This window comes from Limanda limanda, chromosome 5 (genome assembly GCF_963576545.1).
Source record: "Limanda limanda chromosome 5, fLimLim1.1, whole genome shotgun sequence".
Lineage (NCBI taxonomy): Eukaryota > Metazoa > Chordata > Actinopteri > Pleuronectiformes > Pleuronectidae > Limanda > Limanda limanda.
Window position 1 is genome coordinate 23,394,722 of NC_083640.1, and position 27,265 is coordinate 23,421,986.

Below are 27,265 nucleotides of genomic sequence, written 5' to 3' on the forward strand. Positions count from 1 at the left end.
CACAAATATCACTACAGGGTTTTTATATCCATCCTTTCACTGAAACTTTTATGTTCATCCATAAGTACAAACTAATTTCACTGGGTTGTTTTGGTTTGAAAGCAAAGTACAACTATGCAAGTTATTCTGCTGCGTATCAAAACTTCTAAAATTCAAATATTTGTTTTAAATATGTTAAAATACTATCTTGTAACTCATAAATATTCATTATAGTCTTAATGATAGCTACACTTTAATTAACTAGATTAACTTGTAGCAGTACTACAGACAATGTAAACCAGATGTATTCACTGAACAGGATTGTAAGCTGATTATTGCACCGTTCAGTAAAACGACTCCTGACACATTTCACGACTTTGTTCATGAACAATCTGATTTATTTCCCCAAACAATTCCTCTTAATACATCACATGAATATTATCAACTCGTGATTAAAGTATGTTTCCATCTCCTTTCTTTCGTGGCATTAAAACATTTCCTCTCTCACTCCTCCCTCATAATATTCTGAATAGTTTGACAAAGTGAATACGTCTGATTGAGAGGAAGTGACAGTTATCCCAGTATTTAACAGGTTAATTACATATTTTTAGGAAATTATGAGGAAAGTTTTAAGGAACTTTATGTGTCTCACTCTTATTCTCTAGTCGTGACTTGATTTCATTATTTCATCTGTGAAACTCACGTTTTATTTGCCACTTTTCTAAACACCACTGATTTCAGTATTTTACACATCACTTTATCATGAAGTTTAGTTTTCTTATTTGTTTTATGAATCCTAAAGCAAAACAAGGTTAAATATATCAAGTTAAATGTCTGAACCCATCCTGTGGTCTCCTGTCGACTCACTCCATCGACCAACTGGAACAGCGTCTTCTCTGAACGCATCAACGCCGGTGCTCGTAACCACGGTGAACTGTGATCTGCCATAGCAACGGTGTTTCTGTCACACCTGGTGAGTTCAGGTCATCACAAGACCAGCGGTCAGGAACCCAGTCAGTCCCAGACCTGGATCCTGCACTGATGAGACGGATCAACATGACGGGTGAGGGTTTCTTCTTCCATCCTCACTTTCTGGAGGAATGTTGAAGATATGATGTGGTTCTGATCTCTCTACTCAGTTGTTGCTGCTCTGGTTCTGTTGCTGGTGAACGTGGAGCTCAGCTTCTCCTGTGACGCAGAAGGACGAGTGTTGATCTGCAGGAGCGTCCCTGCACGTGAGAACTGGGCTTTAACCGACCTTTACTTTTAAAGACACTTAAATATCAGTGTTTTAACTGATTATTGGATCTGGATTTGATTAGATTTCCTTTATTAAAGCAGGATTTTAAAATGTAGACACTTCAATGTGAGTTAGGGCTGGAGAATGTTTCCCATCACATTTTGATTTAAGTAGCAGAACCAAGACATATTTGAAATGAGGCTTTTTTGAAATTTTTCTCAATTTCTCAGGAAATAAACATCTTTTTCTCTTCATGTAAAAAATCTGTCATGTTGAGGGCGTCAAGACACACGAGCTGATACTGGTGTTAACTGAATGTTGGATTTTGTCTTAGGATTCGATTGCTTCCATAAAACCGTATTTTACAAAGTTAAAATTAGTCCAAAATACTTGAATCCTTTTCTAGTTTGATGAACTAAATGCACAAAAGCACTTTAGATAAGTGCTTTACAAATAAAGTAATTAAGTGTAACTGATCCCAGTACATTTCTGTTTGACCTACTGTAAAGCCTGAATGGTTTAAACAAAGGTGAGCAGGACAAATATTTTGCTCAATGTTATTACATAGGTGATGTTAAGTTTGCTTGTTTGTTTATTTGTTTGATTGTCTGTTTGTTCGTGGTTAGGATTGCAGAAAAACTTCCATCCTTCCACCCAGTTTAGTTTAAATCTGTTCTGTCATTTTTATTTGATCCTGCTGACAGAAAAACAAACAAGAAAACAAAGTATAAAACCTTAATAAATGTGTAAATGGTAAATAAATAAAGAGTAAAAACACACTGTGTAATAATCGACCTTGATTTTAATTCAATAACAACGATCTCACTGCTGAAAGAGAAATGATTCTGTCTCCTTGGTCAATCTCTGTCAGACTTCAGTCCTGGTTATTTGACCCTGGCTATGTACGTGAGTGACTTCGGGGAGATCGGCTCCTCAGTGTTCCACAGCGACGGCCTGGCCTCGGTGACCAGGCTCAGGATGGACAACGCCGGCGTCACATCCGTCGCTGAAGGAGCCTTCGGTTCCTTCCTGAACCTGACGAGCGTCAGTCTGACGAGGAACAAGTTGACCCATGTGACCTGGACGTGGTTCGGACGCCCTGAGGTCCTCACAGAGCTCCGCCTGACAGAAAACCACATCGGCACCCTGAGCGGATCGGAGCTGAGCGGCCTGGTCAACCTCACGAAGCTCAGCCTGAACAAGAACAGAATCACAACGCTCGGTCCGGACAGTCTCCTCTCTCAGGTCCACCTGAAGGAGCTGGACCTGTCGGAGAACAGGATGACTCGGATCTCAGCGCAGGTCTTCAGGTCGCTCCGGTCCACCAGGGTCAGACTGGACCTGAACCCCTGGGACTGTTCCTGTGGAGCCGAGGACCTTGTTGATCTCCTGAAAGGTTTGAGAAATATCAAGACACACAACAACAGGACCCGTGTGTTTGAGAGTAGCATGAATGTGCTTCTGTTGTCAGGTCTACAGAGCAGGTCCCAGCTGGATCGACACACGGAGATCACCTGCGAGACGCCTCCTGCCCTCAGGGGTCAGCCGGCGTGGAACGTGACGGTGTGCGTGGCGTCGCCGGCACCAGGATCCACGTCAGAGTCACAACCTGGTCACACTAAACCCACTGATGGGTCGATACTCTCCGGTACATCTGCTGCTAGCTTCTGAGTTTCTCACTTCAAATCCTGGAAACACTTGATTTCTCTCATCATAAATTGATGTGGTATTTCAGCTGCAGATGGCGCCACAGCTGCGTGATAAATACCAACTATAACTCAGTGTCATGAATCTCTAAATTTGTGTGTTTTGATACAGATTTAAATATTCAAATATTAAATACCAGATTTAGACGACTGCATGGACATACTGTACGTGTGTGTCTAGTTAAGCATCTCTGTTGTTCCCATAGCAACACATGTGACGTCCCCATCATCAGAGATGGAGACAGAAACGTCTGTCACTTCACAATCTGGAGAAACTGGTGAGTTTGGTTCTTTCTTTGGTCCTTTTACAAAATTCCGATATCACTCATTCATTGCATGAATAATTAATGCTTCATATTTCTGTTGTTTCTTGTAGAAACATGTGCTACTTCAGAACTATCATCCAATACAAATACAGTGTGCACGCTCATCACTGTGATAGGTGGGTATATTCTATATTTTATATCTTTACCTGTTTATTAACAGCTAGACAACTTCCTCTCTGACACCTCTCTCCTCTGCAGTGCTCCTGTGTGTGGCGCTGTGTGTGTTGTGTTTCCTGGCTGTGCAGCACCGGAGGAAACGCAGCCACAAAGCTGTGACGCCTGATCGACCGAAAGAAGAGAGAAAGGAGTCTGAAGCAGAGAGAAGATCGAGTCACGATGATTCTGAAGGACGCTCAGAGAGCAGAGACCCGGAGGAGGCCTGGAGGAGGCCGTTCACTGGAGTTCGAGCCAAGTCGGCTAACGCTGTTCTCTTCATCTCTCCCTCTGGTGTGTGTGGGGACAGCACAGTGTGGACTGTGCATAATGACCTGGAGGCTCAGTCACAATACTCAGAGAACCAAGCAGACGCAAAGAAGCGACTGGAAAATGAAGCGGAAGCACCAAGTGGAAATCAGGCAGAAAACATAAGTGAGAATAACGAGAAACAATCTGATGAAGGCAACAAGATGGATGAAAACCCTCAGTGTGTTTCTGTGGGCGCTGACACTGAACCTTATCTGAGCATCGGGACCGATCTGAACCCAACGAATCCCGAGGATGTCAACAAACGGCCCAATGACGGTCCAGGTCAAAGGTCGCAGATGGGGAAGTTGATTGGGAGGATTTCCACCTGGCCTCCGACCGCAATTCAGTGGCAGGAAAGATGTCAAATGAAGGATGAGGGACATGAGACGGAGAAGTTCCCCGGTGAAGTGAAGAAGACTGGAATCCAAGAGGAGCATCCCTCCAATTCTGACCAGAAGGAAGAGGCAGTGGAGCAAAATCAAATGGAAGATTTAAGAACTTCTCAAAACCAAGATTCTCAGGAGACGACTGCAGTTCTCCTAAAACCGAGTCCCACTCAGTCCTCAGAACCAAACTACAAGACCTCATCTTTCAGTGAGGCCCCGGCTCACACGGACAGAGAGCAAGAGGACCTGGCCTCAGCGAGACCGATGAGTAGTAAATCCCCAAATCAAGACCCTGTATCTGCAGGAAACCACAAGGCCTCCAGCCAATCAGAGCAGAGGAATGAACCAAAACAAGCTGTGATGAGCAGACAGGGGGCAGAAAACAGAAGCACCGCCACAAAGGCTCCCTCTGGTGGAGCCTCGCCAGATGACGCAACGCTGCTGTATGGCAACGAGTATGCCTTCCTGGACCTGCTGCACGAGGTCGCCCAGAACAACGGCCGCTGGACGCGAGAGAGGTGGAGACAGACACAGGTCAACAAGCAGCGGCGTTAGTTAAGACTCTGGCACAAGAACATGTTGTAATGTAAAGTTTGGCATTTTAAGATTTATTTTAACTGCAATTGTGTGAGATCTAATCAGCACTTCAAATTCAGTAATTCATTATTTTTTGGCAAGGGTTGAATGAAGAGAAGGACATGACGTTAATGAGAGTCCATTAAAGGGACACTCTGGTGATTTGGGGTTTCACTTCCCTTAAATCTGTGAAGGAATCATCAAAACAAGAGAATAATCAAAACAAGAACCGTCCCAATCAAAGCAGCAGAGACTGATGTATCCTGATTGTTTCAACTCTGGTGTGCGTGAAGCTTCAGAAACACTGGATCCTACAAATCCCATAATTACCTCTGCTCAGGAGGTTGTTTTCCTTGCTGTCCGTCTGTAGTTCAGCCAGATTACTCAAAAACTACAGACGTTTTGTTTGAAGAGAGAAGAACCCATTGAATTTGGGAGCGGATCCAGGAAATGTTGAATTCAGTCTTTTAAAAAAGCAAGTCAGCAGATTACAAAACATTGAATTATTCTTTTAATTCTGATCATGAATGTAATGTAGCAAGATATTTTAAAGCTTACAAATAAAATTACAGCTTCAAAAACTGGTTGTTAAGTTTTACTTCCTCTTCTTCTTTATTTGTTTTTTTGCTTTGCGGCAAAGTTAAAGGGATTGTTCACCGAAACATTTAAACTCATCTACTCACCATTAAGCCGATGGCGGGTGAGCCCCATCCTGCTCCTGTGGTGTCATCCAAGTGTCCGGAAGCCCTGACATTCAAATTCAACTTGAAATATCTTCATTTACACCTTGTTTTAAGCCTAAAGGCCGGCGCATGCTTCTGCGTCGACAGGGGCCCGCAGGCACGCAGCTGTAACGCAGGACTCGTTGTCATTCATGGTTTTCCAACCGTTGCGCGTGTTGCCATGCAATTCCCCGCCAGAACACTAGGCGCAGTAATGTTTTTTGTCGAAGTCGGCTCTTCTTCGTGTGTTGCACGAAGAAGAGCGATTTATTTACATCGCCACGGCGGCTCCGCAGAGCCTTTTTCTGGCGTAAAAATCCGCCGGTTAGTGACGGGTTATACTAGTGGTCATAGTGTCGGATCTCTTCTGCCAAGTGCTCTTCTATCTGGTCCATATTCGTTCTTCTAAATCTTCCGTGGTTTCCGGGCATGAACCGGAAATGCGACTCCGGAAATGATGTAGTCAGCAGACCAATCACAGCCCTCGCGGCCGGGTGACGCTTGCGGGGCTTTGCCGTCTAGTTAGAAAAATTGGCCGACGCACGTAAGGACGTAGGAAGGGCCGTGAGGGGCCCGGAAGGGCTCTTGCGTCTCCGTTCCCGTGAAAACGCAGAAGCATGCGCCGGCCTTAAATTTCCTCTGATTGCCTCCTCGGAGCCGCGATCACGTACAAATGGGCACATCGGAAGACCACGCACAATCCCGCCCAAGGCCATTCGACGATGCACGTTCATGTGGCTATGTACGCTCGTCACTTTCGGTAGTGGAGTTTTAGCCTAAAAACATTTTGTAAATTACCTTGTTTCGAGTCAAATACGAATATCGTAGCTTGTGGACAATTGGATGACAACACACAAACAGCCTAGAGCCATGTTATGTTTTTTCTGTTGTTTACTACGTCTGAATAAGTGCTCCCCAGTTACTTCAATTGTATTGGAAGTGTTTTGTGGACTAAAACACTTCATCCGCTCCTTTATGTGAGGAGATAATGAGTGAAATTCCATTTTTCTGTGAACTATCCTCTTAGATGCATTACCACCATCTACCACCATCTACTACCTCCAACACTGAAGGTAAAGCAGTGGAGAGATCATAGATGAAAAATCAAAGTAAAGATAAAAGCACCTTGACTTGTTTTGATGTGACACAGTTTTAAGAAGACACAGAAGACAAAGTCAATCTTCTTTAAGGATGGATGTTGATGTGGGGAAAATCTCTGGAGAAAGGTCAATATGACTGGGGAGCAATGGATGTTACAGCATTTGACATGTATGAATACGGCAGAGCAAAAATAGCCGGCAACCTCCGGTGGCTGTTTACAAAAGCCTATGGCACCGGTAAGTCATATGAATTCAGGTTAAAGCTTGTTACAACCCAGTAGCCTTTTTTTGTAACAGTGCTATAAGTGATTTGCATCAACAACAGTGAACAAAAGTGCTACACAAAGGGTTAAGGGTGGAGGGTGACGCCAAATCATAAAATAAATAAAAGACAAGCCTTTTTCCTAAACTCTGGTCCTGCTCCCTTGACTCACGGTGCTACACAATAACACGAATGCAAACTGTCTGGCTGATAACTAATTGCACCTCACTTAAACAAATTTAGGCCCATTTGATTTTCACCCCATCTATTACATATAAATGTTTTCCCCTGGTATTTAGACAGGGAGCTGGGCAGCGCTTACGTCATGTTTTGATGTAATACTTTTATGATATAGATTTATACGTAAGTGTAATATTTTCCAACATATTTGAGATGTTTCTCAAAGTCTAGATTGTTTTCACCTCACTTGTGCAGTTCAACTTTTGTGTTTGGTACATTCTCATCCACAAGTCTTGCTGGAAGTAGCCACCTTCCTGTTTTGTGAACAGGAGATTGCTGACGAGCTAAGAACACATCACATACACACACAGAGCTTACACTGTGTTCCCGGAGCTCACGCTGAGTTCAAAACAGATAAACTAGCTATCCCATTCATCTTGTCTTCAATGTAGGTCACGGTTTTGAAAGCTAAACTGAATATATCACATTATATGCCACAGGGTTCACATAGCCACTCTTTCCATTGCAGACCATATTCCAGAGGACTTAGGGGATCCGTTCTACACTGACCAGGATGAAGAGGAACACATAAAGCCGCCTGTCATCTGCCTCCTGCTGTCCTGTGAGCTCTACTGCCGTGTCTGGCCCCTTAACCTCAAGACGGAGCAGGCAGTGTCTCTTCACTCCCACCTGTCCAGCATCCAAGCCCTGTCCAGAAGGGGGATTTATGTCCTGGACAGTAACAATACGCCCGTCACAGATGGAGACCTGCTTTGTGTGCCCATCAAAATTGTGAGTAGATGCACTGGAAAAAACGAGCAGATGTCCTCATTGATGCCTCGGTTAGAAATCATCATCTTTATTCTCAGTGTAAAATACTTAAGCTTCTGCTCTGGGTGAAGATTATATAATATTGATATTATGGTGGTTCTAGTACTTACATTATCCAAAATGTTCAAACCCAGAGAAACCCCCAATTTTGCCTTTTAAATGCGTCATATCCGCTTTCCTCTGTTTCTCTTTCTCTCTATCCCAGAGTGCTCACATGGCCATGATTGATGCCCTCATGACAGCCTACAGACTGATGAATAGCGCAGAGAGTGTCCACAAGACCTCCTCCGCGGAGAGTAAAGCCCAGCAGCGGCACTTTGGCAGCTCCAACAGGAGAACCCCAGAAGGATCAGAGAGCAGTGGGCCCTCCTGGAGGCTTTCAACAGTCCAGAGCCCCTCCTCACCCGTGAGAGGATACTCTCCTACAGGTGACCGTAGCGGTGGTGTCCTGCTACACAAACATCTGCAGAAGCAACAAGCCATTGAGCACCAGCGGGAGAATGGTGAAGTACTGTCGGCGAGGCAGAAGCTGGGAAAGGCAGCTGTCCTGCACATAGTCAAGAAAGGTGGAGGCAAGAGCGACACTTTACCCAGTGCGCTTAAGGCCGAACTCTCTAAAGAAGAGCTCAGTGGAGAAAAAAGACTATCAAATAAAGATGGTTTATGTGTAGATGCCCTGAGGGGAGACAAAGAGGTGCTGGGAACCCCCCCGCCTGGTGCCTTAGAAGCAGATAAGAAAGGAATCAGTGGCAGCCTCTATCTTGAGGAAGGGTTGGACCTAAACGAGTGCAGCCGCTCCATTGAGCTGCTGAACGATGCCATCGGCAGCATCCAGCAGCAGATGGCGGTGACGGCCTCAGAAGTTTCCTTTGACGACTGCCTGTCCAGCACCCTGACAGAGTCTGAGCTCAACTCTTCAGACGGTTCAGGGAAAGACAACATTCCATCAGAGGAGGTGCAGCGCAGCAGATCCCACCTGATAGAGGTGGATCTGTCTGAGCTGAAGGATCCTGAGGAAGAGGAGGGTGCTGAGTATAACACCACAGAAGGAGGGGATGGAGAGCAGAAGTCAGGCCTGGGCTTCTTCTTCAAGGTAATGTTTGTTTATAGGCTTTTTGTAATGATTTAGTCCTAATTTCAATTATGACCATTTCATTGCTGATTCCATTTCAGTTTACAATGGTCGGAAAAAATGCAAAAAAACATTCTTAAACGAATGATTGACTACTTCACAACAACATACAAGATCCATCATTACTCTTCAAATGATAATGCTCTTTGTCTCACGTTGTAGTTCGAGCAGAAGGCCGAGGACGAGCTGGCGAAGAAAAGAGCAGCGTTCTTACTGAAGCAGCAGAAAAAAGCTGAGGAGGCTCGACTCCGTAAACAACAGTTTGAAGCCGAATCTGAGCTGAAACAAGATGAAGCAAGGTAACTTCCTCTTACCAGCTTTAAAGGAATAGTTCACCCAAAAATGATAATTCACTCATTATCTTCTCAGCTCTATGCCGATGGAGGTGGTGGGTGAAACACTGCTTGAGTTTCAGGGGTAAACAGTGGAGCACCCGAATCCAATACAACTAAAGAAATGAATGTTCGCTGATATCAAGAGGAGCATTCAGGGGATGCTAACGTGTGCTAGCTCAGCCGCTTCTGGTGGACATTTAGGCGTAAATCACAGTGGAAATTACCTTGTTTCAACTGAATTTAAATGTCAGGGTTTGAGGACACTTGGATGACACCACACGAGCAGTATGGAGGAGGTCAACTTTTTTATTCTGTTGTTTTTTACGTCTCAAAATAGTTCACTACTTTCTTTAGTTGTATTGGATTCACACACCACCTCGATCATCATAGGGATGAGTAGTTAATGAGTGAATTATCGTTTTTGGGTGAACTATTCCTTTAACTTCAGGATTCAAATGTTGTTCTACCAAAAAGATGCTAACAAGCAGGCATTTGATTTCTACACCAGACGGAAGGCCGCAGAGGATCATCAGCATAAAGAAGAGAAGAGGAGGAGGGGGGAGCTGCTGAAGCAGGAGTTCCTGCAGAGGAAGCAGCAGAAGATGTTTCAGGGACTTGAGAAGCAGAAAACACAGAAACACAGTCAGAAGCCGGGGCTCAGGGAGGAATCCTCTACACGTGAGACATCACCAATTTGACATTTAGCTGCAGCTCCATTCTCATTTTCTATTTAACTACAACAATCCCATATGTCCTTCAGTTATTAACATCACGTTACATTTGATTAACACGTTATTTAATATATTGAATTATTGGAGCACATCACGTTAAGTATATTTAATACAACTCATTGTAGGCGACTTCTAGACACACAGTAACTCACGTACATTGTTTTAAATGTTTCTTAAATGTAGTTTTCTTCTGATTGTTCCAGCCGACAACCTGAACTCTGCCCAATCAGGATCCAGTCTGTCTCTGGCCTCCGCCGCGACCAACAAGGCCGACAGCGTCAACTCCGGAGGAGCTGGCTCTCAGCGGTAAGCTGCTGCCCACAGAGGAACTTTTATTTATTTGTAATCTTGTGCTAAAGATGTTTCTACAATTTTTCAATTTTATTTAATTTCTGTTTACGATAAATCTCATCATTGTTCGGCCTGGACTTCCTTTCATTCCAGCTGTGGCTCTGGAGAGTGGTGTCCAGGACAACATCACAAAAGTGGAACTTCAGAACGACATCAGCACAACGGCTCCACTGCTGAATACACTGGTGAGTGCACAGTTTATCAGCTGATATCACATGTTCCTGTTACAGCAGCCCCCCGATTGTGTTTCTTCACTCTTCTGATAATAGATTGCTTCTTTTCTCTGTTGTTATGTGTTGTATAATAACTTGTGCTGTTTATGATGTGTCTCCTCCAGGTCCCAAACTGTTCAAGGAGCCCAGCACAAAGTCAAACAAGAAGATCATCCACAACGCCATCTCTCACTGCTGCCTGGCCGGCAAAGTTAGCGAGCCACAGAGGAACCAGATCCTAGAGGTACAGACTCACTTATGTGTATTCCATGAAATGTAAATGTTTGATCGATGAGTCCATCAACAAAATTATGAATTAACCATTTTCTTACTCCACGTTTACCAGGAGCTGGAGAAGTGCGAGTCCAACCACCTGATGATCCTGTTTCGTGACGCCGGCTGTCAGTTCAGAGCGCTCTACAAGTACCACCCCAACACCGAGGAGAGCCAGAAGCTGACCGGCACCGGACCCAAGAGCATCAGCAAGAGCATGATCGACAAGCTGTACAAGTACAGCTCCAACAGGAAGCAGTTCACCGTCCTTCCTGCCAAGACTGTGTCAGTGAGCGTGGACGCCCTGACCATCCACAACCACCTGTGGCAGGTCAAGAGAAGTGTATAGCAGGAGGTTGTGTTAGAAGCACCAGACACAGTAGACACTGTACCTTGACCTTGGTTGCAAGAAGAAGAAGAAGCACGATGTCCATTTGGGAATATCATCAACCTGCAGAGCCCCTTGTCTTCCCCCCCCCCAGCCACCGTTTGAGACCTAAGTGTGCGGAAATCATGGAGCCACCCTTACGCATGCACCGCCAGTTTGATAAACGCCAAAAATCATGAGAACCCAACTCTATCAAGACTGACAACATTATAATTCAAATGATATAAATAAATATATACACATTAATTAAGTTAAAACGGCCGTATGCCTGCACAAAACAACCAAAAAGTTAAAACATATTTTTTTGCTAAATAATCTTGTTCCAATAACCCCCACCCATAATGTGCTAAATTCATTATTTGCCTAGCATAAACTCAAATGACCTTTTTAAATAATTAAATGATAAAATATACTTACTACTTAATGTGAGATGCTCCAAAAATATATTAAGTGTCAGGTATTCAACTCATGTATAAAAGTGCATATGTAACTGCAACCTAAAAACACTTAAAATAACTGTGTATGCTGCCAACTATTTTAAATTACGAATTAATACTATTGTTTAGTAAAACGGTGGTCCCAACTTTAGGAATATTGATACAAGTAATTAAAGTAATGATACTTATTTTGTAAAAACTTCTTTGAAAAGCTGTTACAAGGTGCTTATGAAGTTCATGATGAAAAATTTCAGGCAAACAATTTGAATCACTTAAGAAGCAAACAAAAAGAACAATCAAAAGCAATTTGAAGATCACACAGCAAAAGCAACAGCACTGACACAATTTAATAAATGTTATAGATGAGAAACAAGTAAAAGTACAAGTACCTCAAAGTAAAAATGTTGAATATGGCCAAAATGGCCACTAAATGCAAAATAGCAGGCTTTCTGTTGCGATTTTATAATTGCACCTTAAAAAATGTAAGTGCAAAAAGAAGAATGAATTATAATAAAAGATTGAAAATTACTCCAGAATACGTAAATTTTCACCACTTTCAAATTTTCTGCAAATTTTGGTAAGAAGGTGAGCTTGTTAAAGCCCTCAAAAAGCCAATTCATTTGCCTGAAAAATAGTAACAACCAGTCAGGATATGTCTGTGTCTCCTCCCTTCACAGGTGTGTCACTGTAAGAACCAGTGAACAACAAGCTGTGGGAGCTGAGTCACTGCAGGGAGTGAATGAGAGGGGGAGGAGCAAAGATCTGTTTCTGTTCAGAGGAAGTGAATCTGTTCTAGAGTCTCTGGCAGCAGCTGAAATGGCGCAGCAAGACGATCAACTGGACAGAGAAAGATTCTCCTGTTCGATCTGTCTGGATCTACTGAAGGATCCGGTTACTACTGGCTGTGGACACAGCTACTGTAAGAGCTGTATTAACACCCACTGGGACAAAGGGGAGGAGAGAGGAAGCTACAGCTGCCCTCAGTGTAGACAGGCCTTCACACCGAGGCCTGTCCTGGTGAAAAACACCATGTTAGCTGATTTAGTGGAGGAGCTGAAGAAGACTAGACTCAAAGATGCTCCTGCTGATCACTGCTATGCTGGACCTGAAGATGTGGACTGTGATGTCTGCACTGGGAGAAAACTGAAAGCTCTCAAGTCCTGTTTGAATTGTTTGGCCTCTTATTGTGAAAAACACCTCCAGCCTCATCTTCAGTCAGCTCCATTAAAGAAGCACAAGCTGGTGGAGCCCTCGCAGAAGCTCCAGGAGAACATCTGCTCTCGTCACGACGAGGTGATGAAGATGTTCTGCCGCACTGATCAGCAGTGTATCTGTTATCTCTGCTCTATGGATGAACATAAAGACCACGACACAGTGTCAGCTGCAGCAGAAAGGACTGAGAGGCAGAGAGAGCTCGGTCTGAGGAGACAAACAATCCAGCAGAGAGTCCAGGACACAGAGAAAGACGTGAAGCTGCTTCAACAGGAGAAGAAGGACGTCAATGGCTCTGCTGATAAAGCAGTGGAGGACAGTGAGGAGATCTTCAGTGAGCTGATCCATCTGCTGGAGAAAAGAAGCTCTGATGTGAAGCAGCAGATCAATTCCCAACAGGAAACTGAAGTGAGTCGAGTCAGAGAGCTTCAGGAGAGACTGGAGCAGGAGATCACTGAGCTGAAGAGGAAAGACCATGAACTGAAGCAGCTCTCAGACACAGAGGACCACAACCAGTTTCTACACAACTACCCCTCACTGTCACCACTCAGTGAATCTACACACTCATCCAGCATCAGGATCCGTCCTCTGAGGTACTTTGAGGACGTGACAGCAGCTGTGTCCCAGGTCAGAGGTCAGCTACAGGACATTTTGAGTGGGACAGAGACAGAGATTTTACAGATTGTGTCTCAAGTGGATGTTTTACTGCCACAACCAGAGCCAGAGACCAGAGCGGACTTCTTCAAATATTCACAGGAAATCACACTGGATCCAAACACAGCACACAGACGTCTGTTATTATCTGAGGGAAACAGAAAAGCAACATGTATGTGTACAGAACAGTCTTATTCTAATCACCCAGACAGATTCACAAATTGGCCTCAGGTCCTGAATAGAGAGAGTCTGACTGGACGTTGTTACTGGGAGTCGGAGGTGGGGCTGGGGGTGGGAGGAGAAGTTGGTGTAGCAGTCACATACAAGAATATCAGCAGAGCAGGAGGCTCAGAATGTTTATTTGGATACAATGATAAATCTTGGTCGTTATATTGTGATGGAAACAGTTATATCTTTTGTTACAACAGCATCAAGACTCCAGTGTCAGGTCCTGTGACCTCCAGAGTAGGAGTGTACCTGGATCACAGTGCAGGTGTTCTGTCCTTCTACAGCGTCTCTGACACCATGACTCTCCTCCACAGAGTCCAGACCACATTCACTCAGCCTCTCCATGCTGGAGCTAGGGTTTCTTGGTGTGGCTGAGTTGTGTTAACTCAAATAGACTTGAGTCATTAAAAGCAGTGATTTAGATTCTGTGTGTAAATCTTTAACTTCTTTTGTCTCCATGTTTGTTGATCAAAGTTCGTCGTGGTGACGTTTCTGCTCTGCACAGAGATCAGCTGTCAAGCAAACACAGCTGATTATTTGTTCTTTTCTTTTCCACATGTGAGATGGAGGTGAAACATACTGATTGTTTTTCCATGAACTCACTGAACAAGAATCACTGAACAGACTTTACTGATGAAATGATCAATGACCTCAGAGCGTCAACATGTCCAACAGATCGACTACACGCTGGTTGGATTCACAGAGCATCAGTGTTATGGGATGTTTGTACTCATTGTATTTACATATTTAGTGAATGGGTATATTGATCTGCTGCTGTGTAGGTTTCTGTTCTTTTAGATTTTCTGGATCTGAACTAGCAGTTCCATTTGAGAGTGTCCTGATCGAGTCCCTCTGAGGGTTTGTTCTGCAGCTCTCATCACATGTGTTTCTTATACATGTGATTATACATTTAAATCTCTTATATATGTATAGAGCAATACAAATCGAATGTGTGAAGAGGCTGAAAGTTGAAATAAAGAATAAATCCAGTCTGTTCTTTTGTCTTCAATCCAGGATCTCATTCAAAGCTGATGGAGACAAAGTGAAATTATTATATTATTATCATGATTTTGTTAGACTGTAAAACTTCATATTCATGTCAGACAACAGAGACTTTAACAGTTTGAGGTTTGAAAATCAACTCAGACGCTGAAACTGTAAAAACCATGAAAGAAAGAATCAGTCAGAACAACAACTGGAAAAATCACAGTTGTAAATGTGAAGGAAGATGGATCACAATTGATGTAATAAGAATGACTCAAACTTTAAAACCAGACAGCTTCAACATGTTTATAATAAGAATAAGACTTCTACTACTACTAATAATAATGATGGTAACAACAAGAACAACAATAATAAAGAGAAACCCACAGACAATTGCACCTTGTGGGCACGTTCCTCTTTAACTGTGTTACAGTGCAGACTGAACAAGGTGTTTCATGGGGCTCAGACCCAGGCAGCCATCCACTTCATCAATCGCTTTTCAACAGGCGGCCATCTCGTGATGTTGTCTGGAATGATTACCACGTTCCCCATGCCTCGGGATATTAATATTTAAATAAAAGCTCTGTAATTCTGCTCAGTATAAAGCAGAACAGCAACGAAACAAACATAGTGCTTTTATATTGTTAATAATAATAATTACTTTTTTGTATAGCAGTTATCTAAACAATGTTAAAAAGTGCTTCACAAAAAAAAATAAAGAAGAATAAATTATAATAAAAGATTGAAAATAACTCCAGAATATGTAAAAATTTTTTACCACTTTCAAATTTTCTGCAAATTTTGAGAATGTTAAAGATTCAAAAAGCCAATTCATTGGCCTGAATTTCCTCCCGAATACGTACATTCTGTTCTTGCTTTGTGATGTTTTTCTTCAGACTGGTACCGAGGACGGACGGACACAGCAGATAAGACAGAGGATGATCTCATGTCTTTCATGTCTTCTTCTTCTTCATATCATGTCTTATGAAACGCCTCTTTGTATAAGTTCTGGCTATTTTGAACTTGCGGCCAGTTGTTGCCAGAGCACCCGTGCTTGCTGTATAAACTCTGCAGAACTTATTATTATAAAGACTCAAAAGCAACTCCAGTCTGAGAATTTAATTATATCAAATCTCAAGATGAATTTCCATCACATCTGTTAGTCAGCAAAAATATGCTCAAACTCCTGGATATCCCCATGTAACTGGGTAAAAAGATGTGATAACACTTTTGTGCAAATACAGGAATTCTTTCCACTTTCTTTAGTACATAACTCTTTTTATATCTCTAATAAATGCTGGAGTTACAAGGAGAATTTAATGTTTTAGTCCTGAATCTGTGTTGAGACACACTCCATCCTAAGGGTGGCAGTAATGCACCCGAAAGCAGTTTGTCAACCAGGAGAAGAAGAAGTATTGTTGTTAGCCCGCCTTGCTAACATCCATCAGAACATGATGCTCATCGGCTAAATGCTTTCGGATCAATTCTTCTACTACACACGTGGTTTTGTTGCGTTTATAACATTTGTCAGCAGAAGTAAAGCAAGTCGCCATCTTCCGTATTCGGTCTTCGCTTCGTTCTCGGAGAAGTTAGTTGACTAAAGCGTTCGAATGGAAATGTCAACAATCCTGAGTTTAAGACAGTTTATCAACGAGAGGTTACACACTGCTGCTGAAGACATATTTGGATGTTTTGAAGCGACTGTCGCAAAGTACGAGGATGAGATCGCTCGTCAGCGCAGACTGCTGGATGTAACTTTGAAACCTGTAGTAAAGCTGCAGAGAAAAGGTCTGTATCACCTGAGTTAGCGAACTATACACCACATTTATAATCCCTGCTAGTCTAAACACATGGGCTCTTTTATCATGACTTCTGTCCATTGTCTCCTCCAGAGCTCCCACAGCGACATGTCTGTGTCAAGGAAGAGTTTCCTGCTGACCTGCTGGAGAGGAACCCCAGTCCAGACCAAGAGGAGCCAGAACCTCCACAGATTAAGGAGCAGCAGGAGGAGCACTGCATTGGCGAGTCTCCTTTTGAAAACGCATTTAAATTCACTCGATTTTTGCTTGGATCTGCACCAAATTGCACACACTCATAACTATCATTAGTCTATAATTAACATACTTCTGTCTATTGTCTCCTCTAGAGCTCCCAGAGCAACATTTTCTGATTGAGGACGAGTTTCCATCTGACCAGCAGCTCTGGAACCTTGAGAGGAACCCCAGTCTGGACCAAGAGGAGCCAGAACCTCCACAGATTAAGGAGCAGGAAGAGGAGCACTGCGTCGGTCTGTCTCCTTTTGAAACCACATTTAAATTTTACTCGATTTTTTGCTTGGATCTGCACCAAATTGCACACACTCATAACTATCATTAGTCTATAATTAACATACTTCTGTCTTTTGTCTCCTCTAGAGCTCCCAGAGCAACATTTTCTTATTGAAGATGAGTTTCCATCTGAGCACCAGCTCTGGAACCTTGAGAGGAACCCCAGTCTGGACCAAGAGAAGCCAGAACCTCCACAGATTAAAGAGGAGGAGGAGCACTGCATCGGTCTGGAAGTAGAGCAGCTTGTACTGAAGCAGGAGGATCAAGATAACCTTTTGTTGAATCCTACGTTCAAGGAAAGTGACCACAGTGAACCAGAACCAAGTGACCACCAGCTCCTCTCCCACAGCTCAGCTCCGAGCCAAGATCTCAACGGAGGCCAGTATGGAAACTCAAAATCAGTCGGAAAAGCAGAGCAGGCATCAGAAAAGGGACATCATGTCATCACAAGAGCAAAAGGGAGGACAAGTCCCAGTAACCTTGCATGTAGCGCTACCATGTCAAAGATTGTGCCGAATATCTGCAAGAGTAAAAAGGTTTTCCAGTGTGACACTTGTGGAAAAGTCTTTAAGTGGAAGTCAGGATTAAGCAAACATCTGAAGGTGCACACAGATGAGAAACCATATCTTTGCAAAACCTGTGGAGAGAGATTTGGTTACAAGTCAGCACTAAAAACACATGTTAGAGTCCACACAGGGGAGAAACTGCATTCTTGCGAAATGTGTGAAAAAAGTTTCACAAGTAGCACAAATTTGAAGATCCACAAGAGAACGCACACGGGTGAGAAACCTTTTACTTGCAAAACTTGTGGGAGAAGTTTTACGCGTGTAGATTACCTGCAGGTCCACGAGAGAATACACTCGGGCGAGAGACCTTTTTCTTGTAACACATGTGGGAGAAGTTTTATTCAGGGAAATACCCTGAAGGTACACGAGAGAACACACACAGGCGAGAAACCTTTTTCTTGCAAAACTTGTGGGAGATGTTTTGCAACTAGAAATGTTCTCAAGATACACGAGAGAACACACACGGGCGAGAAACCTTTTTCTTGCAAGATTTGTGGGAGAAGTTTTAGCCAGAGAACTACCTTGCAGGACCACGAGAGAACGCACACGGGCGAGAAACCTTTTTCTTGCAAAACTTGTGGGAGAAGTTTTATTCAGAGGATTAACCTGAAGATCCACGAGAGAACACACACAGGCGAGAAACCTTTTTCTTGCAAAATTTGTGGGAGAAGTTTTAGCGAGAGAAATACCCTGAAGAGGCACGAGAGAACGCACACTAGCAAGAAACCTTTTTCTAGCAAGACTTGTGGGAGAAGTTTTACAACTAGAGTGAATCTGCAGGACCACGAGAGAACACACACGGGCGAGAAACCTTTTTCTTGCAAAACTTGTGGGAGAAGTTTTAAATCTAAATATAACCTGCAGGTTCACGAGAGAACGCACACGGGCGAGAAACCTTTTCCCTGCAAAACTTGTGGGAGAAGTTTTACAACTAGAATGCATCTGCAGGACCACGAGAGAACACACACCGGTGAGAAACCTTTTTCTTGCAAAACTTGTGGGAGATGTTTTGCAACTAGAAATGTTCTCAAGAGACACGAGAGAACACACACGGGCGAGAAACCTTTTTCTTGCAAAACTTGTGGGTGAAGTTTTAGCCAGAGAAATACCCTGAAGAGACACGAGAGAGCTCACACTGGCGAGCTTTATTTCAAATCTCAAGATGAATTACCATCACACTAGCTAGCAGTTAACTTGTTTTCACGTGTTTCTAAACCAATAAAAAGTCTCAGCAACTTTGTTCTGCTTCTTCAAAAAGAGATAAACATGATGCTTAGGGAGAAATGGTTTCCAAGGCAAAAACCATGGGAATTATATCTCACACTTAAATTAAAATGTATAACCTGTCTGCTCAGATTTTCTGTCGTAGTTCTGACATATTTGATAAGAAGAATCACCGTTGAATATATCACCTTATTCATTTCAGTTTTTTTACTGTAACATTAATCAATTTAACTATTAACTGACGGGTACATGAACTTACTGTCATACGTAATTGTTTATGGTATTTCACCTACAGGTGGCGCCACAGCTGCGTGATAAATATGAACTACAACTCAGGGTCATGAGTCTGTAAAAAATATATTTTCTGAGGCACTTGTCTTTCTATGATTTAATGTGTTTTGGGAAAGACTTAAATGTTTCAGTTGTAAATATTAATATAAACATAACATTTGGACGAATGTGGGACCTCAACTGATTCTTCTCTGTTCCCATAGCAACAGGGAGACACAGTGACAGGAAGGCATTACTTCACATACTGGAGTAACTGGTGCGTGTGGTTTTTTGCAAATTCCTGTTTATTTAACAACTTTCTTTCTGAGGACTCTCCTCTGCAGTGGTCGTGTGTGTGTGCGTCGGAGGGAAGAGAAAAACGAGTTGGAAGCCGACAGCAAATCAGAGACAGGAAAGATGTCAAATGGAGGAGGAGGGAAATGAGTGAGAAGTCCTCTGACGAAGTGATGAAGACTGGAAACAAAGTGGAGCATCCTTCTAATTCTGACAAGGAAGAGGAAATAAATCAAATGGAAGATATAGGAACCCAGGCCCACAAGGACATGAGGACAAGAGGACCGACCTCAGTGAGACGGACGAGTTGTTGAACCAAAAATCAAGACCCGAAATCTTCCTCCAGCGAATCAGAGCAGAGGAATGAATCCAAACAGACAGGAGGCAGGAAACAGAATTATGAGACTCAATAACAACACACTCTCATCAGTTGGATCTGACTGCATGCAGCATTTATTTGTTCATGTTTCATACGTGGAAACAGTCAGCCTAACTCCGGAGGAGCTGGCTCTCAGCGGTAAGCTGCTGCTCACAGAGGAACTTTTATTTATTTGTAATCTTGTGCTAAAGACTTTTCTACAATTTTACAGTTTTATTTAATTTCTGTTTACGATAAGTCTCATCATTGTTCGGCCTGGACTTCCTTTCATACCAGCTGTGGCTCTGGAGAGTGGTTTCCAGGACAACATCACAACAATCTAACTTCAGAACGACACCGGCACAACGGCTCCACTGCTGAATACACTGGTGAGTGCACAGTTTATCAGCTGATATCATATGTTCCTGTCACAGCAGCCCCCCCCCCCCATTGTGTTTCTTCACTCTTCTGATAATATTCTGATTGCTTCTTTTCTCTGTTGTAATGTGTTGTATAATAACTTGTGCTGTGGGTGATGTTTCTCCTCCAGGTCCCAAACTGTTCAAGGAGCCTAGCACCAAGTCAAACAAGAAGATGATCCACAACGCCATCTCTCACTGCTGCCTGGCAGGCAAAGTCAGCGAGCCCCAGTGGAACCAGATCCTAGAGGTACAGACTCACTTATGTGTATTCCATGAAATGTAGGGGGAAACTTAGTTGTTTGATCGATGAGTCTATCAACAAAATTATTAATTAACCATTTTCTTACTCCATGTTTACCAGGAGCTGGAGAAGTGCGAGTCCAACCACCTGATGATCCTGTTTCGTGACGCCGGCTGTCAGTTCCGAGCGCTCTACAAGTACCACCCCAACACCGAGGAGAGCCAGAAGCTGACCGGCACCGGACCCAAGAGCATCAGCAAGAGCATGATCGACAAGCTGTACAAGTACAGCTCCAACTGGAAGCAGTTCACAGTCCTTCCTGCCAAGAATGTGTCAATGAGCGTGATCGCCCTGACCATCCACAACCACCTGTGGCAGGTCAAGAGGAGTGTATAGCAGGAGGTTGTGTTAGAAGCACCAGACACAGAAGAGGGCGGCGCTGCAGCTTGATGTTGGTTGGAAAGAAGAAGCACAATGTCCCTTTGGGAATATCATCAACCAGCAGAGCCACATGTCTCCGCCCCTCCGAATCTATACACTCATCCAGCATCAGGATCCGTCCTCTGAGGAAGTTTGAGGAAGTGACAGCAGCTGTGTCACAGGTCAGAGGTCGACTACAGGACATTCTGAGTGAGACAGAGACAGAGATTTTACAGATTGTGTCTCAAGTGGATGTTTTACTGCCACAACCAGAGCCACAGACCAGAGCTGACTTCTTAAGATATTCACAGGAAATCACACTGGATCCAAACACAGCATACAGACGTCTGTTATTATCTGAGGGAAACAGAAAAGTAAGCTGGATGAGTGAAGAACAGTCTTATTCTGATCACCCAGACAGATTCACTGGTTGGTGTCAGGTCCTGAGTAAAGGGAGTCTGACTGGACGTTGTTACTGGGAGGTGGAGGTGAGAGGAGTTGGTGTAGCAGTCACATACAAGAATATCAGAAGAGCAGGAAACTCACTTGAATGTATATTTGGTTACAATGATAAATCTTGGTCGTTATATTGTGATAGAAACAGTTATAGCTTTCGTTACAACAGCATCAAGACTCCAGTGTCAGGTCCTGTGTCCTCCAGAGTAGGGGTGTACCTGGATCACAGTGCAGGTGTTCTGTCCTTCTACAGCGTCTCTGACACCATGACTCTCCTCCACAGAGTCCAGACCACATTCACTCAGCCTCTATATGCTGGAGTTGGGCTTTATTGGATTGGATCCACCGCTGAGTTGTCTAAACTAAAATAGACTTGAGTCATTAAAAGCAGTGATTCAGATTCTGTGTGTAAATCTTTAACTTCTTTTGTCTCCATGGTTGTTGATCAAAGTTTGTCATGGTGACGTGTCTGCTCCGCACATAGATCAGCTGTCAATCAAACACTGACCTTCCTTTATCACACATATTTTGTTCTCACTTTGAAAGACAGAAATCTATAGTTACACTGACATGAATGTGTTTGAAAGAACTAATGTTGCTGTTGTTTTCTAAATCAAAGTAGAAATCAGGTTGTGTGATGTGTTAGAACCTGTGTTGATCCTGATCCTCATCAATGAGCTGATCAATGACCTCAGAGCGTCAACATGTCCAACAGATCAACTACACGCTGGTTGGATTCACAGAGCATCAGTGATATGGGATGTTTGTCCTCATTGTATTTACATATTTAGTGAATGGGCATATTGATCTGCTGCTGCGTAGGTTTCTGTTCTTTTAGATATTCCTGATCTGAACTAGCAGTTCCATTGGAGAGTGTCCTGATCGAGTCCCTCTGAGGGTTTGTTCTGCAGCTCTCATCACATGTGTGTCTTATACATGTGATTATACATTTAAATCTCTTACATACGTATAAAGCACTAAAACTCTAATGTGTGAAGAAGCTGAAAGTTGAAATAAAGAATAAATCCAGTCTGCTCTTTTGTCTTCATTCCAGGATCTCATTCAAAGCTGATGGAGACAAAGTGAAATTATTATTATTATTATTATAATTATGTCAGACTGTAAAACTTCATATTCATGTCAGACAAAAGAGACTTTAACAGTTTGAGGTTTGAAAATCAACTCAGACGCTGCAACTGTAAAAACCATGAAAGAAAGAATCAGTCACAACAACAACAACTGTAAAAATCACAGATCTAAACGTGAAGGAAGATGGATCACAATGAATCTAAGAAGAATGAATCAAACTTTAAAACCAAACAGCTTCAACTGGTTTATGATAAGAATACGACTTGTACTACTACTACTAATAATGATGGTAACAACAAGAACAACAATAATAAAGAGAAACCCACAGACAGCTGCACCTTGTGGGCACGTTCCTCTTTAACCGTGTTCAGCAGTGCTTACTGAACAAGGTGTTTCATGGGGCTCAGACCCAGGCAGCCATCCACTTCATCAATTGCTTTTCAGGCGGCCATCATGTTGTCTGGAATGATTACCATTTCCCCATGCTTCGGGATATTAATATTTAAATAAAAGCTCTGTAATTCTGCTCAGTATAAAGCACAACAGCCACGAAACAAACGTAGTGCTTTTATATTATTAATAATAATAATTACTTTTTTGTATAGCACTTATCTGATCAAGGTTACAAAGTGCTTCACAATACAAAATGTAAGTGCAAAAAGAAGAATAAATTATAATAAAAGATTGAAAATTACTCCAGAATATGTACATTTTTTAACCACTTTCAAATTTTCTGCAATTTTAGTAAGAATTTGAGAACGTTAAAGCCTCAAAAAGTCAATTCATTGGCCTGAATTTCCTCCAGAATACGTACATTCTGTTCTTATTAGGTGATGTTTTTCTTCAGACTGGTACCGCGGATGGACGGACACAGCAGATAAGACAGAGGATGATCTCATGTCTTTCATGTCTTCTTCTTTTTCATATCATGTCTTATGAAACGCCTCTTTGTATAAGTTCTGGCTTTTGTGAACTTGTGGCCTGTTGTTCCATTTTGAGCACTCGTTCTTGCTGTATAAACTCTGCAGAACTTATTATTATAAAGACTCAAAAGCAACTCATTATATCAAATCTCAAGATGAATTTCCATCACATCTGTTAGTCAGCAAAAATATGCTCAAACTCCTGGATATCACCATGTAACTGGGTGAAAAGATGTGGGTCAGAAAATAACTGATTACACTTTTGTGCAAATACAGGAATTATTTCCACTTTCTTTAGTACATAACTCTTTTTATATCTCTAAAAGCTTCTGGAGTTACAAGGAGAATTTAATGTTTTAGACCTGAATCTGTGTTGAGACACACTCCATCCAGAAGGTGGCAGTAATGCACCCGGCAGCTATTTGTCAACCAGGAGAAGTAGAAGTACTGTTGTTAGCCAGCTATGCTAACATTCAACAGAACATGATGCTACTCGGCTAAATGCTTTCGGATCAACTCTTCTACTACAAACGTGGTTTTGTTGCGTTTATAACATTTGTCAGCAGAAGTAAAGCAAGTCGCCATCTTCTGTATTCGGTCTTCGCTGCGTTCTCGGAGAAGTTAGTTGGCTAAAGCGTTCGAATGGAAATGTCAACAATCCTGAGTTTAAGACAGTTTATCAACGAGAGGTTACACACTGCTGCTGAAGACATATTTGGATGTTTTGAAGCGACTGTCGCAAAGTACGAGGATGAGATCGGTCGTCAGCGCAGACTGCTGGATGTAACTTTGAAACCTGTAGTAGAGCTGCAGAGAAAAGGTCTGTATCACCTGAGTTAGCGAACTATACACCACATTTATAATCCCTGCTCGTCTAAACACATGGGCTCTTTTATCATGACTTCTGTCCATTGTCTCCTCCAGAGCTCCCACAGCGACATGTCTGTGTCAAGGAAGAGTTTCCTGCTGACCTGCTGGAGAGGAACCCCAGTCCAGACCAAGAGGAGCCAGAACCTCCACAGATTAAGGAGCAGAAGGAGGAGCACTGCATCGGTCTGTCTCCTTTTGAAACCACATTTAAAATCACTCGATCTGGATTTTTGCTTGGATCTGCACCGAATTACACACACTCATAACAATCATTAGTCTATAATTTACATACTTCTGTCTATTGTCTCCTCTAGAGCTCCCAGAGCAACATTTTCTGATTGAGGATGAGTTTCCATCTGACCAGCAGCTCTGGAACTTTGAGAGGAACCCCAGTCTGGACCAAGAGGAGCCAGAACCTCCACAGATCCATTTGTTGATTCCTACTTTCATGGAAAGTGACCACAGTGAACCAGAACCAAGTGACCACCAGCTCCTCTCCCACAGCTCAGCTCAGAGCCAAGATCTCAGAGGAGGCCTGCATGGAAACTCAAAATCAGTAAGAAATGCAGAGCAGGCATCAGAAAAGGGACATCCTGTCATCACAAGAGCAAAAGGGAGGACAAGTCCCAGTAACCTTGCATGTAGCGCTACCATGTCAAAGATTGTTCCGAATATCTGCAAGAGTAAAAAGGTTTTCCAGTGTGACACTTGTGGAAAAGTCTTTAAGTCAAAGTCATTATTAAATGTACATCTGAAGGTGCACACAGGTGAGAAACCATATCTTTGCCAAACCTGTGGAAAGAGATTTGGGTACAAGTCAGTACTAGAAACACATGTGAGAGTCCACACAGGGGAGAAACAGCATTCTTGCGAAATGTGTAGAAAAAGTTTCACAACTAGCACAAATTTGAAGATCCACGAGAGGACGCACACGGGCGAGAGACCTTTCTCCTGCAAAACTTGTGGGAGAAGTTTTAGCCAGAGAACTACCCTGCGGGACCACGAGAGAACACACACAGGCGAGAAACCTTTTACTTGCAAAACTTGTGGGACAAGTTTTACCATTAGAAGTAACCTGCAGGTCCACGAGAGAACACACACAGGCGAGAAACCTTTTTCTTGCAAAACTTGTGGGCGAAGTTTTAGCCAGAGAACTTCCCTGCAGGACCACGTGAGAACGCACACGGGCGAGAAACCTTTTTCTTGTAAAACTTGTGGGAGAAGTTTTACAACTAGAAGGAACCTGCAGGTCCACGAGAGAATACACACTGGCGAGCATTATTTCAAATCTCAAGATGAATTTCCATCACACTAGCTAGCAGTTAACTTGTTTTCACATAACCAGAAGGGGGCAGTATAATAGACAGGTGCTTTCTACAACGAAACAACAAAGATTTTCAACTCATAAAGGTAAATGGAGAAAGTGTTGTTTCAAATCTTCTCACAGAAGAAATAAGGGAACAATGTCACAGTGAAATAAGATTGGAAACATACGGTTCATAGAAATACAATTTCTTTATCAGATAAAAAATGTGTTACACTGAGTCACTTGATTTCTCTGATTTGTGGAAATATGTTTGTACAGAAGTGAAACTGTTGAGGCAGCATTGTTTTTTTTTTATTGTCATGATCAGTGTGAAATAAATTCATTTTCAAAGCAGACAAAAATATTTTAAAATAAGTTTCCTTTCATAAGTGTTTCATTTTGAGATCCCGTGCTTGCTGTATAAACTCTGCAGAACTTATTATTAAAAAAGAGTCAAAAGCAACTCCAGTCTGAGAATTCCATTATATCAAATCTCAAGATGAATTTCCATCACATCTGTTAGTCAGCAAAAATATGCTCAAACTCCTGGATATCACCATGAAACTGGGTGATAGGATGTGACATGGGTCAGAAAAAAACTGATTACACTTTTGTGCAAATACAGGAATTCTTTCCACTTTCTTTAGTACATAACTCTTTTTATATCTCTAATAGCTTCTGGAGTTACAAGGAGAATTTAATGTTTTAGACCTGAATCTGTGTTGAGACACGCTCCATCCAGAAGGTGGCCATTTTCTTACTCCACGTTTACCAAGAGCTGGAGAAGTGCGAGTCCAACCACCTGATGATCCTGTTTCATGACGCCGGCTGTCAGTTCAGAGCGCTCTACAAGTACCACCCCAACACTGAGGAGAGCCAAAAGCTGACCAGCACCGGACCCAAGAGCATCAGCAAGAGCATGATCGACAAGCTGACACAACACTGACCTTCCTTTATCACACATATTCAGTTCTCATTTTGTAAAGACAGAAATCTATAGTTACACTGACATGAATGTGTTTGAAAGTACTAATGTTGCTGTTGTTTTCCAGATCAAAGAAAAAATCAGGTTGTGTGATGTGTTAGAACCTGTGTTGATCCTGATCCTCATCAATGACCTGATTATTTGTTCTTTTCTTTTCCACATGTGAGATGAAGGTGAAACAAACTGATTGTGTGTCCATGAACTCACCGAACAAGAGTCACTGAACAGACTTTACTGATGAAATGATCAATGACCTCAGAGCGTCAACATGTTCAACAGATCAACTACACTCTGGTTGGATTTACAGAGCATCAGTGATATGGGATGTTTGTCCTCATTGTATTTACATATTTAGTGAACAGGCATATTGATCTGCTGCTGAGTAGGTATCTGTTCTTTTGATTTTCCTGATCTGAACTAGCAGTTCCATTGAAGAGTGTCCTGATCGAGTCCCTCTGAGGGTTTGTTCTGCAGCTCTCATCATCACATGTGTTTCTTATACATGTGATAATACATTTTAATCTCTTATATATGTATAAAGCAATACAAATCTAATGTGTGAAGAGGCTGAAAGTGGAAATAAAGAATAAATCCAGTCTGTAATTTTGTCTTCATTCCAGGATCTCATTCAAAGGTGATGGAGACAAAAGTGAAATTAGTATTATTATTATGATTATGTCAGACTGTAGAACTTCATATTCACTACTTACTATTTATTTGCTTATTTGACTGTTTACTTTTTCTTTTTGCTCATTGTTGTTTTTTGTTTCTTACTTTGTTGTTTTGCTCTTTCGTTTGTTCTTG

General features: G+C 42.5%; 5 protein-coding genes across 6 annotated transcripts; all 5 read left to right on the forward strand.

The window, feature by feature from the left end:
* Nucleotides 1-12,210: 12,210 nt before the first annotated feature.
* Nucleotides 12,211-14,682, forward strand: LOC133001494 (tripartite motif-containing protein 16-like). The gene has a single exon (XM_061071083.1). It carries the CDS (start codon nucleotides 12,449-12,451, stop codon nucleotides 14,099-14,101), a length of 1,653 nt encoding a protein of 550 aa, XP_060927066.1. The 5' UTR covers nucleotides 12,211-12,448; the 3' UTR covers nucleotides 14,102-14,682.
* A 2,250-nt stretch (nucleotides 14,683-16,932) lies between these two features.
* Nucleotides 16,933-19,125, forward strand: LOC133001497 (zinc finger protein 709-like). Its single transcript, XM_061071088.1, has 2 exons — nucleotides 16,933-16,997; nucleotides 17,125-19,125. The coding sequence occupies exon 2, from the start codon at nucleotides 17,535-17,537 to the stop codon at nucleotides 18,690-18,692; it is 1,158 nt and encodes a 385-aa protein (XP_060927071.1). The 5' UTR covers nucleotides 16,933-16,997; nucleotides 17,125-17,534; the 3' UTR covers nucleotides 18,693-19,125.
* A 79-nt stretch (nucleotides 19,126-19,204) lies between these two features.
* Nucleotides 19,205-20,808, forward strand: LOC133001512 (calmodulin-regulated spectrin-associated protein 1-B-like). 2 transcript variants are annotated; one of them, XM_061071108.1, is made up of 4 exons: nucleotides 19,205-19,908; nucleotides 20,009-20,138; nucleotides 20,300-20,418; nucleotides 20,533-20,808. In XM_061071108.1, exons 3-4 carry the CDS (start codon nucleotides 20,344-20,346, stop codon nucleotides 20,806-20,808), a joined length of 351 nt encoding a protein of 116 aa, XP_060927091.1. In that variant the 5' UTR covers nucleotides 19,205-19,908; nucleotides 20,009-20,138; nucleotides 20,300-20,343. The 2 variants fall into 2 exon arrangements, with proteins under 2 accessions (XP_060927091.1, XP_060927090.1); XM_061071107.1 differs by having other exon boundaries at nucleotides 20,047-20,138.
* On the forward strand, nucleotides 20,796-22,285 carry LOC133001505 (tripartite motif-containing protein 16-like). Its single transcript, XM_061071099.1, has one exon. The coding sequence runs from the start codon at nucleotides 20,862-20,864 to the stop codon at nucleotides 21,657-21,659; it is 798 nt and encodes a 265-aa protein (XP_060927082.1). The 5' UTR covers nucleotides 20,796-20,861; the 3' UTR covers nucleotides 21,660-22,285.
* Nucleotides 22,286-23,948: 1,663 nt separating this feature from the next.
* LOC133002177 (zinc finger protein 391-like) lies at nucleotides 23,949-25,827 on the forward strand. The gene is made up of 3 exons (XM_061071942.1): nucleotides 23,949-24,120; nucleotides 24,225-24,353; nucleotides 24,485-25,827. Exons 1-3 carry the CDS (start codon nucleotides 23,949-23,951, stop codon nucleotides 25,483-25,485), a joined length of 1,302 nt encoding a protein of 433 aa, XP_060927925.1. The 3' UTR covers nucleotides 25,486-25,827.
* Nucleotides 25,828-27,265: the final 1,438 nt, after the last annotated feature.